At 34.8% G+C, this 15,264-nt stretch overlaps 1 protein-coding gene across 2 annotated transcripts in view; it reads right to left on the reverse strand.

Moving 5' to 3' along the window:
* LOC109086805 (gamma-aminobutyric acid receptor subunit beta-2) overlaps nucleotides 1–15,264 on the reverse strand; it is a 78,425-nt gene that overhangs the window by 20,580 nt on the left and 42,581 nt on the right. For both annotated transcript variants that reach the window (XM_042747924.1, XM_042747922.1), the window contains exon 5: nucleotides 12,413–12,495. In XM_042747924.1, the coding sequence (XP_042603858.1) occupies nucleotides 12,413–12,495 (83 nt within the window). The remainder of the gene's footprint in view (nucleotides 1–12,412; nucleotides 12,496–15,264) is intronic.

The raw sequence follows: 15,264 nt of genomic DNA on the forward strand, positions 1-15,264 counted from the left end.
ACATTTACTACATTTGAGAAGAGCTCTGAAACAGACCTGCACTGATATGATATAATAAAAACAGAGGAATGTGTTTGTGCCGCATGTTTTCATTTATTTTTTGTGGACTTGAGGTCAAGCTGAACCTGTGTTATGAGAGAGCGAAGGATAAGTGCATGCAAGCCTTGGGTCAAACTCATTGTCAAGTCAAATCATACAGCAGTACGTTTCTGACCTCAGCTGCAGAAAAAAAAAGGCTTCATAAATATTCAAGCGAAACATGAGATATTTTGTTTGCTTCAGTGCTCTCTGTGCCGAAACTGACAGAAACACGAACAGCAGCCCATCAATGATTGAGAAGCATCGTATTGTATGGCGGCAGACCAGAAAACTCTCTTGGCCTTGCATAATCCACTCTTGGACGATCCTCAGTTATCAGACTGACGGCCCAAACACAAGAGAATAGTAGATCAGAGAGAAAGATCCACAGAAGGAGAAGTGTTAGCGTTCCCACGTAAACACCCAAGCTACCAAAGATTATGAAAGAGCAAGCTGTATCATCAAAAGAACCACATTTTGAGAAAGCAATTGTATTTTACCCAGCATACAAGAATTTAACCTTGACAAGTGAGTTAACAACTAACTCTACTTATGCATAACATAAAAACACACAACAGACCAGTGGTGTTCTTGTTCCCCAACAAGGCTTGTGAGTGCATGGATAAATTGTGTGAATACATTTATAAGAAAGCAATACATTTACCTAATTATAAAAATTTGGTAACAATGTAGTTCAGGCACCAATTCTCACTCTTAACTATTTGCTTATTAGCATGCATATTACTAGCATATTGGCTGGTTATTAGTACTTATAAAGCACATATTAATGGCTTCTACTGCATGATCATAGTTTAGATCCTTCAGTCCTTTAATCCAAAGTGTGTCCAAAATTTAGGGATTTTATTTGGCCTCATGTCTTTCAAGCACATATGGCTTGAGCGAAAAAAAGAAGAAGAAAAAAACTCTTTTAAAGTACTAGTTTGTGAAATGTTTTTATTGATGATCCATTGTGTCCCGTCATTAATTACAGCAATTACCTGAAGATGCAGATTTAGCTTTCATTGCATTACTCTTTTGTGTTCAACAATCATTACATCACACAAACATGACATCATATTGTTTTGCAGGGAATAATGGCATTTGAGTGGTTGGTTGGGCCATTCAAAGCCACTTAACTCCATTGTTTCTATGTCATTGAGCCTGACTTAGCCAATTAGCTTTTGCTAACATTCCTGTCAGGGCTCTTACATCACTGCATTTGAACCGCTCCGCTAGCTGTGAACCACGTGCACAGGAGCCCCAGCATGAGGAGAAGCAAAAGCAATGGTATTCAACTAATTCTAAGTCATCTCTTACAAAACCATGTAAACTTTGTTTTGAGTATTAGACAGCTTCTTAACTGAAACACAGCCTCAAAAAACGGCTGATTTGAAAGGTTGTAACTTCCTTTCTAGCTTTGTTACTTTTAAAAGAAAACAAAGTCTCAGCTTTCAATGTACTATAAAATAAATAAACGGTAGTAGGGATGCACCAATCTTAGTTTTTCACAGCCGATTCCAATTGCCTTTTTTTACTGAGTTTATTTTTTTTTTAAGCAAGAGACAAGAAAGAATGAAAATATATGTAGCCTACATGAAGAACATGTTTATTAGCTCAATTACAGACCATATAAAATTAGAGGCAACCATGGCATTTTAATCATGATGTAGATTAAACCGGTGCAAGAATTTGTTTATTCCTTATGCAATTAAGCTATTAAATAACATTATGTAGTTGTTTTTTTTTATTATTTTTTTTTTATTGTATTTGTTATTGTGTCGTGTGTGTTTTTGTTTTGTTTTTTTTTGTTTTTCGTTTTTTGTTTTATGTGATGTGGTGGTTGTATTTCTTAGCCTAAAACAATTTTCCCTCCGGGCCAATAGCGTATTCCTTACCAACGATTCAAACAAAGCTGCTACACACATGTAGCATCAGCAGTTTTTGATTTCAATTAGAAAAAAAATTGAAGCAAAAACAGAATGGGCTGTCTGTATATTTGTGAAAATATGCCAAATAAAACATAACTGCGCTTAACTAAAACAGCAGGCAGGCTTCATGAGACACAAATTCACTCTCTGACAGCAGATGGCGCAAATGGAACAGCAGCGATACAGCATTTCCTTGAATACTGCCATAAACAAAGCAGCGCAGCACTTATAAACACTACTTTAATATGCATTATACAGAGACAAGATGAAAAGAAAACACCATCTAAACGTTTCTGAAGACAGTCAGTTCCCTTTATCGGGATGTTCACATAAACCACCCACTCCTAATTCAATACTGAGGATTTCCTTGCAATATTTCACACATCGTGAATGATTGCAATATAGTATGTGCAATTCTGGGACAGAGATTGGCTGAAAAAAAAAAAGATTAAAAGACAGAAAGAAAGAAAATACACAAATGTTGTCTCAAATATCACTGCGGTACAGTTTGTAAAACATGTTTACATGCATTGTCTACGCTGGGCATAGTTTTAGTTGATGTAACAGTAAATATACAAAAACTTATCTGCACTAAACCAATGTTTCATAATTAATGAAGTTTTCGAATCTACCTGACCTCAATATTTACATGAAAATAAATAGTACAATAATAATACTGACAGCGTCTTAGCAGAGCTTTGGAACAGACTATAATGCCTGACAATGCTGCCTAGTTAGGCAGCTCAAAAAAGGTTTTAAAACAGTGTCTCTGACTCTTATTTATTTCATGACTCTTAACAGTCATGCTGTGAAATTTCTTTTGCTTGGATGAGGACAAATGTTCCCGAAAATTGCCTCCCATGAAAGCATTATGGAAATTAATAAGGATTAAAACATAAATAACCTGCAGTTAGGATGCACTTCAATAGTGTCTGAACTGCTCTTAATAAGGGCTGGTCTGCCTGAAAAAGAATGAAATAAAAAGAGATAAAAACTCACCCCCGAGTGTCGAGGTGGGACCAGAGAGGCTAAAGGCCCTCTAGTTAAATATCTTCTGATGCTTCTTCATATGCATGTTATGGAATCGCCTGCTTGCACATTCAACAAAAAAAGAAAAACACTTCTTGATGGGGAATGTCTCTAGCAGTGCCTCTACAGAAATGCTTGATCCAGATGGTTCAAAGCTTCTTTAATCCTATTTCTAGTGTGCAATTAAAAGTGTCCCTTAATTCGCACATGGTATATCATCTCCTTAACTTTGCACAAACACGGTGCATGAGAATCTGAAACAAGACACCTATACAAGCAAACCTCTTTATATGGCAGAGGAGATATGCATTTCAAAAATTGCTTCTGACGGCTGCCGGCTCTGTGTGCTGTGCTTCGGCAGTGCAGAAAATTTGAGTAATATGCAGAGGCCTGGTAAGACGAGATTAGGCCATCAAAAGTAAAATAAAAGTCGAACACTATGTTAAGTCACCTCTACGGAAAAGACATGCTTTCCTTATTCCCTATTTGTTGTTTTGTATAACAAAAATATTAAGATCAACCTCGACACTCTGCAGCTGCTTTCTTCTTACAACTCAAACAATCTCATGTGCAATACATTCTATATAATAAGCATGGCTAAATAAGCATAATTTAAAGTGCACTCAACCAGTCATCAAACAATGTGGAAAAATGACACTGATTGTACAATTTCAGACATATATAAAAAGATTTAATTTGAGGCCTGATTACAACCATTGATTGCTTTCAAGCTTTTTTTTTAGAATAGGGAACACATTCACTATTAACTCTGAGCTTTCCATCAAAAAACTCCTAATTTGCTGCTTATTAATAGTAGGTGTGGGGCAGATTACGGGATCTATGGTCATGCATAATAAGACATTAAAATGTGCTTTATAAATACCAATAATAATAATAAAAAAATGCATGCTAATAAACAGCTAGTTAACCGTGAGAATTGGTCCTGTATGTGTGAATTTGTGACACTGTATGCTACAAAACCATGCTGTTTTATACTACCAAGATGCAGTTTTTTGAGCATAGGTTATTCCATAACGGATGCAAACAATACTGCAGTGAATGGGTGCCGTCAGAATGAGAGTCCAGACAGCTGATAAAAACATCACAATAATCCACAAGTAATCCACAGCTCTCCAATCCTTCAGTAAATGTCTTGTGAGGCCAAAGCTGCATGTTTGTAAGAAACAAATCCATCTTCAAACCATTGTTTCCGGCCAAAATACCAGTTCATAACACATAATAACGCTTTCTCCAATGCTAAATTTCTCCAAACTGTTCTTTTAACAGGTCAGTACACAACCATGCACATGCTTTTACTACCTCTGGTGCTCTGTGTAGATGCTTGATTTATTTATATCAAACTTGACAACAATAAGGCTTGTAATAAGATGAGTTTGCCGGGACGCTCTTTACCCAACATTGTCTCCAATTAAGCTGATATCTGCAGACAAGCACAAATGAACAGAGAGGCAGCAGTTCTCAGTGAGGAGCTTAACCTGTCTGTCTCTTGTCTGGCCTCGGTGCTGCTGGTCTGCCATCAGTCTGAGTAACGATCAGCTCCTGGCAGAATGACACTTCACACACTTCATATTGATCCCTCAACCGAAACATCTTCAGTGTAAACACCACAAAGCGCATGTATCTCATATTAAATTTCAAGTTAATTTCAGTTTAGCCTGCAATGCATAATGGTATTTATACTGCCTTATCATTCAAGCTTTATAATTTTTCTTTATTAATAAATATATATATTAAATGTAGTAGATTCCCTTACTGAATACTAATTTTTAAGTAATAAAGATAACACATTTTTGCCATTAGCCTGAAGCAGTCCACTGCTGGCCTTTCAATTACAAGTGTGTTTTATTCAATGATGAAATTTCATAAATGTTGTGTCCATTTAAAAATAAGTTGTTTGTTTGTTTGTTTGTTTGTTTTCTCCATTAGAAGGTATAAAGAAATGGGCTTTGCAGCCTTGTTTGTTGTTCTCTGATGAACAGTGTTTGTGTGTGTGCTGGTGCTCAATTTTACTCATTAAACATCACACAGAATAGAAAGTAACAGTTGAATGAATGCATTAATTGTGTTAAAAATAAGTAAACATGAACCTGTTAACTTTGGCAGCCATTCTACTCGCAATATGTGTGTGTGTGTGTGTGTGTGTGTGTGTGTGTGTGTGTGTGTGTGTGTGTGTGTGTGTGTGTGTGTGTATAGTTAAAAGGAAGTTATTAATTTACTAAAATTAATATGTTTTGTCTAATGCTGTCTTTTATATTAATATTTAGAAGTAAAACACTCACTACTTTTGATTGAATCACCTTTGTATCTTTATTATGAATCAATTTATATGTAATTTATACAGTGAAGACTATACAGTGATTGTTGTATCAAGGAATTTTATTCATGAACTAAGTAGTTTTCTATTTATCTCAGGGCTGCCTTCCCTTGTGATCGCAGTCAGCTTAAACTGTATTTGCTTTATAATACTGGACTGACAAAAATGGGAATACAAAACAATGCATTTCAAGGTTTATGCTTAATTCAGTGAGTCTCCTGCACTCAAATAGCAAAAGTAACACAAAACAGATAACTAAAATTAAATCTATGCATGAATCAAAATCGATCAGGCATTGATTTTTTATCAAATCATAACCTAAAGCATTGATTTGAATCGAATCGTAAGGTGCAGAAAGACTCCCACTCCTAATATTAGGTGTTTGTTGTTGTCTAGTTGAGCATGGATTGTGCGTCACTGAAGGTCTCAGCACTGACTTCAAACACCAATGCTGCAATAGTTTCTGCATCTCTACTGTGACCTAATGAAGAGATGAATGGATTTGTGCAGCTGCATCTTTGTTATTGCACCTTTATTAGAGTCATGTTTAGTCTGGTTATACGTCGTGGCAGATATTCGTTTTGCAGCTCTACTAAGGGCCAAGTCGCAGTTCATTTCTCAATGCATGACATTTTCTCAAGACATAGACAGAGCAGCCAACAGCGATCTGGCAGCCCAGTGAAAAGTTGGGGTGAGTTGGTGGGCTGTGATGAAGTAAGAGCTGCACTGAAATTCCTGGAAACACAGAAAGCGTAATCTCATCCATCTATTTATTGTGACCTACAATAACAAGTGCACTTTTTCCAACCAGCACCTCGTTTGTCCAATTAGGGCTGAAGGAAAAATGTGTAAGCTGCATTTTTTGGGTTTCTGTTTACACTTATTATAAGGCAGTTCATGCCTTTTTGAGGTGATTTCCCTGTTTCCGAGTGATGTAAACTGAAATGAGCAAAGCATGTAATTCTCAATTTAAATCATTTTTAAGCCAGGGGAAAATTCCCAGATGCTAAGGATTCTGCTGTTCTATAGTTGAGTAAAGTTGGTAAAATGTTATAACAAATTGCTTAGCTACAGAGAAAAAATCATAAATTGTCCCAGCGCCTGCCTTATTACATATTCATGACATATTCATGTCAGCAGTTTCATACTCCTGTTTTTATTTTATTTTATTATTTATTTTATTTTATTTTATTATTTATTTTTTGTAGTTTCATCATATTTATTTAACATTATGTTTGCTTATTTTATTTTATTTTTATTTTTTTTTAGTTTTCATTTTAAAATTTTATTTTATTTTGTATTTTATGAATTTGATCGTTTGTGAGAAGCTGTTATTTTATTTTGATTGGAAGATGGAGTTTATTTGATTTTCTTAAAAGTGTTTATAACTTTGAAGTATATAACTAGTTTCATCAGACTTATGTACAAGCACTGAAATATTTACAAAGGTAATAAAAGTTACAATCCTGTTTTCAAGGTACTCTTAAAGTACACTTCAAAATTTCACAAGAAGTATTAAATTACCCATACCGTTTGTAGTACATTAGATTGACATAAAGTATACTGCATATTTGTACATTTAAACATGAAATTTGAGAAGGGTCAGCTAACTATTAACTATATTTTGCCTCAAGAAAATTTGCTGCTCAATAATTTGTTACAATAGGATCGGATTACAGATCATAAAATATGATCATGCAGAATAAGACATTAATAATGTGCTTTTGAAGTATTCTTCTGTTTATCATTCTTTCTTTTGAAGCTGCAAGTAAAGCTGTATGTTAAGTATTCTTCTGTTTATCATTCTTTCTTTTGAAGCTGCAAGTAAAGCTGTATGTTTTACAACAAAAAAATTTTTAACATTTAATTCAGTTTGTTACTTGACATTTATTTGTAATTGTGAAATTTAGCAGCAGAATTTGCCAGAAAATCAAAAAAAAAAAAAAAAAATCTCAACAATAACCATCATGAATTAAAAACACTACACTTCAATAAAAATCAAAAAAAATAAATTTGCCTCTGAAATTAAATAGCCTAGATTTCCAGCCGCTTGTTAGAACAAGCTAGTTGCATTAGCTGTTGCTCTAACCCTAGCACAATGTCTTTCCTACACAGTTTAACAGGAGCGGTGGATCTGCCGCCCATCAAATCAGTGTCATCCACGTCTGAGCCCAATGACAGCCTCGTGACACAACACCACACCACTGACAGACATACCTGATCTTAACCTTCTCACAGCTGTCAGAAATTTTTAGCATTTTATTTCTTGTTTTTGAGTATCTCCATGAATGCACCTGGTGTCTGTAACGATGTACCTGGACTGCCATCAATCCACTGGCCAATTCATCTCACTATCAGCATGAAATCTGGTCCACACTGTAACTTAATCTGGCCAACAACTGCCTGCTTACACAAGTACAGACCATTTCACCAAAATATAAAGCTGTCAGTCACACTTTGTCAGAATTGTATATGCTGTTAAGCAGCAGTTATTTGGAACAAGATCACAGTACTACAGCAAACGTTACTATTATAATTCCCGTTCTTGCAAAAGTAATAAGTACACTCATAAAACTAAGAAAATTAACTGTAATAGAAAGTTATGCTTGTTGATTTGTAGCACACCCGCTAAGTGCTAACTCACATGTGGTACATTTAATCTTACGTTTCTGGAGAAGGGTGGTTATAAGTAAAAACGTGCAACTTGCATTTATATTACAGAATGATCATCCTCTACGTGATATTTTTTCACCAACTAGTCGGTTTAAATATTTATTTTTATATTTATTTTTATATATATATAAAAAAACACCCAATATTCATTGAATAATCTAAGAAAAAAATAAAAATAAATAAAATCTGACAATACATGTCACCTAATTTAACTCAGGAAACTCATTCAATATCCATAGCTCATTAGTTAGATAAATTAAAATAATAATAATAATATTAATTAATAATAAATAAATAAATAAATAAATAAATAAATAAATAAATAAATAAATAAATAAATATAAACCTTTGAGGAGAGCATATCACTAAAAATTGCTAAATATGCATACTATATTCTGAATGTATTATATTCTTACTTAACCTGTTATTGATGTCCTAATTATTTAATGTAAGTTTAAATGAATCTCCTAATCTGATTTGACTCAAAATTGTTCGAGTTATTTAGAGGCTGTTTTTTCCAAAACAAGTTGCAATGACAGCCACCATTTTAATGGCTGGGAATAAAATGCTATATATATATATATATATATATATATATATATATATATATATATATATTAGAAAGCAGAGACTTATATTAAGTGCAAATAAACCCAAAAATGTAGTGATTTGTCAAAACAATAAAAATGAGGAGACATTATGCATGCCACTATAGCCTGGAAAACGGTTCAGACTCATTGTGGTACAAGTTTGCAGTAAAACAAACCTGCACAATCTGAAAGTTGCGTAGCACAAACTCGAGTATGATTCAGCTAGCTCAGTCCGTCTTGTGTGTATTATGAGTCCCTTCAGAGGATGACCTGACCATCTGACCTTACTAACCATTTTTGCAAATAGCCTTGTAGTGCATTCAGTATACATTCATCAATATGTGCTCGCTGGGAAATGAACCTGTGACCTCGGCTTGGCTATAGGTGATGCTGGAGTACAGCTGGTGCTCTCAGCACACTCTGTGTTCTCTCAATCCTCTGCGGAGTCAACTTGAAAGAAAGTGAAACTTGTGAGAAACTTGGACAGAGCTTGGGAAAGAAAACGGCAAAACCAATTAGATAAAAGTTCACGGGATTCTCCAAGGATTTGAGGTTATGGACACATTATGCTCGCTGACAGGCTGTCAATACAGAGTGCCATTTCACAATTAAAAGAAAGAAAGAAAGAAAGAAAAATGTTTCTTAGCTGAGAAACCGCTAACTTTGACATTACATTATGAGCCCAATATGAAACATGGCAGGATTTGTGCATTTTCTCTTTGTCTTAGCATTAAGCATTAGCTGTTCTCTACAGTGCAGCAAGCGTGTTGGAGTTCACAAGAGCACAATTAGCAAGTGTACACAAGTGCCCTCTCCTGATCTCCTCCAGCTCTTAGCTTTCCGTCTCTCTGCTTTAAAGGCAGCGGGCAGTGTGCCGTACATATCGGTGGAAGCTGGAGGATTCCTGCTGGATCTCTGCTCTCTCCCAGCACACACCACATATATAGTCGCAATTAGATTTGATTAGGCCTTTTCTGCTCATGGCGCTGTGTGGCACGAATGCTGACTGGCTCTCTTTATCTCCTGACTTTATGGAGATGAAGGTCATCCTAATTAAGGTAATGGTGGAGTGCGGCTGGATCTCTCTCTACACACACACACTGTGCTCTCAGAGTGTTTCTTGTTCTCAAAAAACCCTTAGAATTCAGTCTGAATTGGTCATGACTCCAAATTAAAACGATGGCTGCAGTTGACTTGTTTGAAATATACTCAAAACTCAAGAGGTCAAGAGGTCTTATTTATATAGCAAAACAACATAAATGCTGACCAAGGTTCTTCACAATAACATAATAAAAAGAAGACGGTCATACAAAATAAAAAATACAGAGTTTAAAAAATTAAACCAACAACTTGAACGATAAAATTTAATAAAAAATAAAGACTAAGAATTTAACTCACTAAGACTAACATATCTAAAAATATGAATAGGCTTGACAAAAGATACATTTTAAAAGATTATTTAAATGCAGATGAAGAGGAGGATAACCTAATAGGTTGAAGTAATGAATTCCACAGCTTAGGGGCTAATACAGAAAAGGCTTTGTCACCGATAGATTTTAAGCAGGACAATGGGACGGTTACTAGTTTGAGGATGATCTAAGAGATCTTCAGGGGAAGTATGGACAAATAAGGTCTGAGGTGTAAACTGGAGCCAGACTGTGCAAGGCTGACTAAAATAGTCACAACCTTGTAATCAATTCTGAATTTAACTGGTAGGCAATGTAAATGTGATAAAATAAGGGTTATACTGTATGCTCACTCTTTTTCTTAAATTAAGTGCACACATGCAAAAGCCATTGTCATTGACAGTGATGTCAAACCTGACCCAACATGTAATGTCAGTTAATGTAATCCTGTTCAGACAAGGCTATGTATGCAGTGCCTTGCTAAAGTATCCAAACACTCTTTTTTTCACATTTTAGTTTGTTGCAAACTCATGCAAAAACACTAACATTGTTTTATACCAATCTACACCTCATAACCCATAATGATAAAGCAAAAAACAGATCTGAGATGACTTTGCAAATTTATTAAAAAGAAGAGATACAGATAGAAATAAAAAGAGATAATGCAAAAAAAAAAAAAAAAAACATCACATTGCTATGAAACTTGAATTTTGTAAGAAATTAGGTTGCATTCCATTACTCTGGATCATCTTTTAGATGTTTTTACACTTTGACCAGAGTCCATCTGCAGAAAATTCAGATGAATAAACATAAAAGGCTACACAAGGTCTAACAGCCGAAAATGCAGATCAGAGCAAAAACCAAGTCTAAGGAACTGCCCTGCACAGCTCAGAGACAGAGGCACAGATTTAGGGAAGGGCACAAAAAAACCTTAATGGAAACATGGCCCAGAGCACTCTGAACTCAAACTAAACACACAGTCAAGATAATGCAAGTGGCTTAGTGTCGACTCTTTGAATGTTCTTGAGTGGCCCAACCAGAGCCTAAACTTGAACCCAATTAAACATCTTTGCAGACATCTGAAAAATGCTGTCCCCCAATGGTCCCACTCAACTCGACAGAGCTTGAGAGGATCTGCATAAACTAAGCACAGAGTACATCATCAGAATACTTATGCAAGACAGTAATCACTGCTGAAGGTGCTTCAGCTAAGTACTGAGTTCAGGGTCTGAATACTTATGCAATGTGATATTTCTGTCCCCCAACCCCCGACCTACACTGTAAAAAAAATATTGTGATTTTAATGATTAAAAACTGTGAAAATGCTACAGCAAAAACATTTTAAATGGTTAACGGTATACTATATACGGTGAAAAACTGTAATAGACATTTCATGTAATTTTACGGTAAAATACCAGGTTACACTTTAGACATTATTCTAACTACTGTATAAGCAACTGCATGTAAACTAATTCTGATTAATTAGCAACTACATGTCTACTAGCTCTCAGAGTAGACTCTTAGGTTTAGGGTTGGTAGAATATGTTGACATATACTTGCAGCGTTTCTTATTGTCAGTATGTTGTATGTTGTGGACCCATTAAAATAAAGTGTTAGAAGATATTAAGAAGACAGACTACTAAAACTCTAATGACTGCTAGTTGACACGTAGTTGCAAAGTTACTTACTCTTAGTAGAATTTCTAAAGTAGACTATCAAAACAAAGTATTACCAAATACCAAATGTATAATTTACAGTTTAAAAAAATTGACCTTCACAGAATTCCCTTCGTTGCATTTTAAATGTGATGTTTTCTTGTTCTTTTTTTTTTTTTTTTTTTTTTAATTACTATGTTTCTTCTTATCAGTTATGTTTATTAGGGTTGTATGTCACATCTAATGTTGTTAAATTAATTATTTATTTCAAATTTCATTACATGTCTATAAACATAATATTATTAAAATTTTATTACAATTATTATCAATATTATAACTAAAATACAACAATTATACAATATTATACTAATATTGAAATACAATATTTTTAAGTGCAAATTTAATTTAAATCTGTAAACCCTGAAATGTTGCTAAAAACCACAGCTGCCAGATTTTACCATAAATTTAGCAGTATTTTTTTTTTTTTTTTTTTTTTTAGTGTATCTATTTGCAAAGTTCTTACAATCCTGGGATTTTTGTTTATTATTATGGGCTATGGAGTGTAGAATACGGTGGGAAAATAATTTGAATCATTGTAGCATAAGGATGGAATATAATAACATCTGAAAAAAGCACTATACATAAAATGCATTATGTCATATGAATATGAAAAATTGATGCAGAGAAAGAAAGGAAAAAAGTCTTGTGGGACACTCACAGCTCTCAATTTCCAGCGTGCAGTTCTGCTCATCAAGCGGGTATCTGCGCAAGTCCATCATGCAGGCAGCTGTGGTCGTAATCCTGCGCACACAGAGCACACATAAGCAACTATTTCTCTAGCATTAGAAATTCATGTCCATGCCAGAGTAATTTATTTCCAACATACAATACTCTTTCACATTCCTTTGTCTTTTTTCATCATATTTTATTCATGTAATGTATTTTCAAGGCAAAGTGTATAAAATAATTTTTAAAACCGGTTTCCTGAACACTTTCCCCATCGCCCCAAAAACACACCAACGTATATGAATAATACATAAATGCAATATATGGTAACACTTTAATATAGGGACCAATTCTCACTATGAACTAGTTGTTTCTTAGTATACCTATTGCTAACATAATAGCTGTTTATTAGTATTTATAAAGCACATATTCTGCATGACAATGTTCTACATCCCTAAATTTAACAACTACCTTACTAACTATTAATAAGCAGAGAATTAGTAGTTTACTGAGGCAAAACTCCTATATGATTTATTAATATCGAGAACTGGAGCTTAAAATAAAGTGTGCCCCAATATTTAAACAAGTTTCATCAGTGGTATAAGAAAAAAATAAACATATTTGAAACATTCAACATTTATCACAGCTTAATGGATCAGATTAGTGCTATTGCATAAATATAATTTAGTACCACAAAACCTATATAATACAGTATATATAATAAAATAACCACCACACAAACAACAACATGATAAAAAGTGTGCATGTTTCTGCAAAATATATAAATTTATTATAACTGCAAAATTTAAAAAATGCAATTCAAATTAGGTGCATTAGCACAACAAAGGGTTTTATATGCCCAAAGATAAATAAAATATATCTAGCTTCAAAAATACTTTTTTGAAATCAACAATCACATGTAAATGTTATCTCTTCACTAACAGCTTTACAGATCCAGTTAATTACTGGTGGATAAAATCAATCATACTGTATATCACATATTCCAGAGTAAACATGATATTCTGTGAGGGAAATATTGCTGTTGATCTCCAAAATGTATGGGTTCACTGGCACTTGCTGCTGCTGCTACAAAACAGAGACTGCCATTTTTAGACTACTATGATGTGCTTTATTTATAGCTGTGTAAAGAATGAAAGTTAATATCACCAACTCGCTACACTTCCTTTTAGATCTATGACTGCAATGTCAAGTCTAAAAAGCTTTTAGTGAATTGAATTGTCCCTGTTTTCCTCTTCAAAACCGAAAGCATTTGAAATGATCAGTAGAGAGTGTTTGAACTCAGAGAAGGTGTTCACGGTGCTGCAAACATTCACTGCGGAGGTCGGTGCAAGATGAGCGAAAATCTGTGTCCTAGTTTCAAGTCATACCAGAATCACCTTGCCTTCGTGTCGTAGCTGTGGTTCCCATAGCAAGTGGGAATACCAAAGAAAAGAGGGCATGCAAAAGGGGTATTAATATCTTCTTTGATGTATATGTTACAGTATTTCGCATTGGTAATAGTGCAGGTGCTTCTAACAGAGACTTAGCTTCAGATTCTACTAGAGCGTTTGTGTATCGCTTCCTTTAATAACAAGGTTTCATTAAAAAAATGCTGATGAATATGAGAAAAAGAGCACAGAACGGGTCAGATCATGGTACAGGCTTTCTAAACAAAATAATAAACTCACGCTCAAGGCTTAACTCTGAAGAAACACAAATAATTACCCCAACATCATCAGAAATTATTAGAACACTAGTATTTCAACCAGCTAAAGAACTGACACACTACAGCAAAAGATAGAAATAACTGCTGAACATACTAGTGTTCTAATGATTCTGGCCACCACTTCATGCCAGTCAAAGTGACCATAGGAAGAAAGAGATTTTGCAAAACACCTTTCTTCTGAGTTACAAAGGCTCCTGGGGTCTGCTTATTAATATTGAAAAGCTATTCGTTTTTAATAAAGCCTGTGTTGGCTTTGGTTGGTGAGATAATTAATATTACATTTATTTTGGAAGGGAACAGCAATGAGAGACAGCTGGCCTTGTCTAGGGCTGCACTCTTTCACCTTTCAAAGTTATAACCTGCCAAAATCGCTCAAGCAGAATAAGGGCCCTGGGTGTGCTAGTCGACTGGCAAGCCTCTGCGAGAACAAAGAAGAGGGAAAAGAATGATATGAATTCCTCAGGGAGAACTTGTTCAGATTGCTAAATTTGCTAGCAGGGCTGGCAGCTGTTGCTAAGGTAGCAAATGGTGTTAGTGAGAGTTTCAAGGTAAGAGTGCGGTAGAGACTACTTAGACAACTTGACATATAAGTGAAGACTTTCCTCCATCAGCAGAGTAAGTGCTTCGCCTTAAATAAAGTGCCTCAAAATATACAGAGCTGACTCGGTACTGTTTACCTGAATGACGATTTTAGCCAAGATTGAGAATCTTGTAACGGCACCAATTTTGTTAGTAAGGATGCGGTGATAACAGTAATAATAGGGGACACGTATGGTCCTCTGTGGTTTGCAGCTGGTTGGATTTCTTGGCCATTTATGCATTGTGCATTACTACATAATGCGCCACATAATTTTGAAAATAAGCAGCTCAAACATCAACAGCATATTTTCTTTAAGAATGTGTTCCCTCAGTCCGTCGTTGTCAGTTCGACCTTTTATTTACAAGGAAAGCACAAATGATGAACTCACTGGCCGTTGTTTTAATGCGTTTATGTCAAATGCAAAACACATTTCTAAATACAAAAATCTGTGTATGCCACATAGTTTAATTATGGTTACTCCAATTATGAATGATTGAATTGCATAGTATGCTTTGATTGTTGTAATAGTTTGGTTAAA

This window comes from Cyprinus carpio, chromosome B21 (genome assembly GCF_018340385.1).
Source record: "Cyprinus carpio isolate SPL01 chromosome B21, ASM1834038v1, whole genome shotgun sequence".
In the NCBI taxonomy this organism is placed as follows: Eukaryota; Metazoa; Chordata; class Actinopteri; order Cypriniformes; family Cyprinidae; genus Cyprinus; species Cyprinus carpio.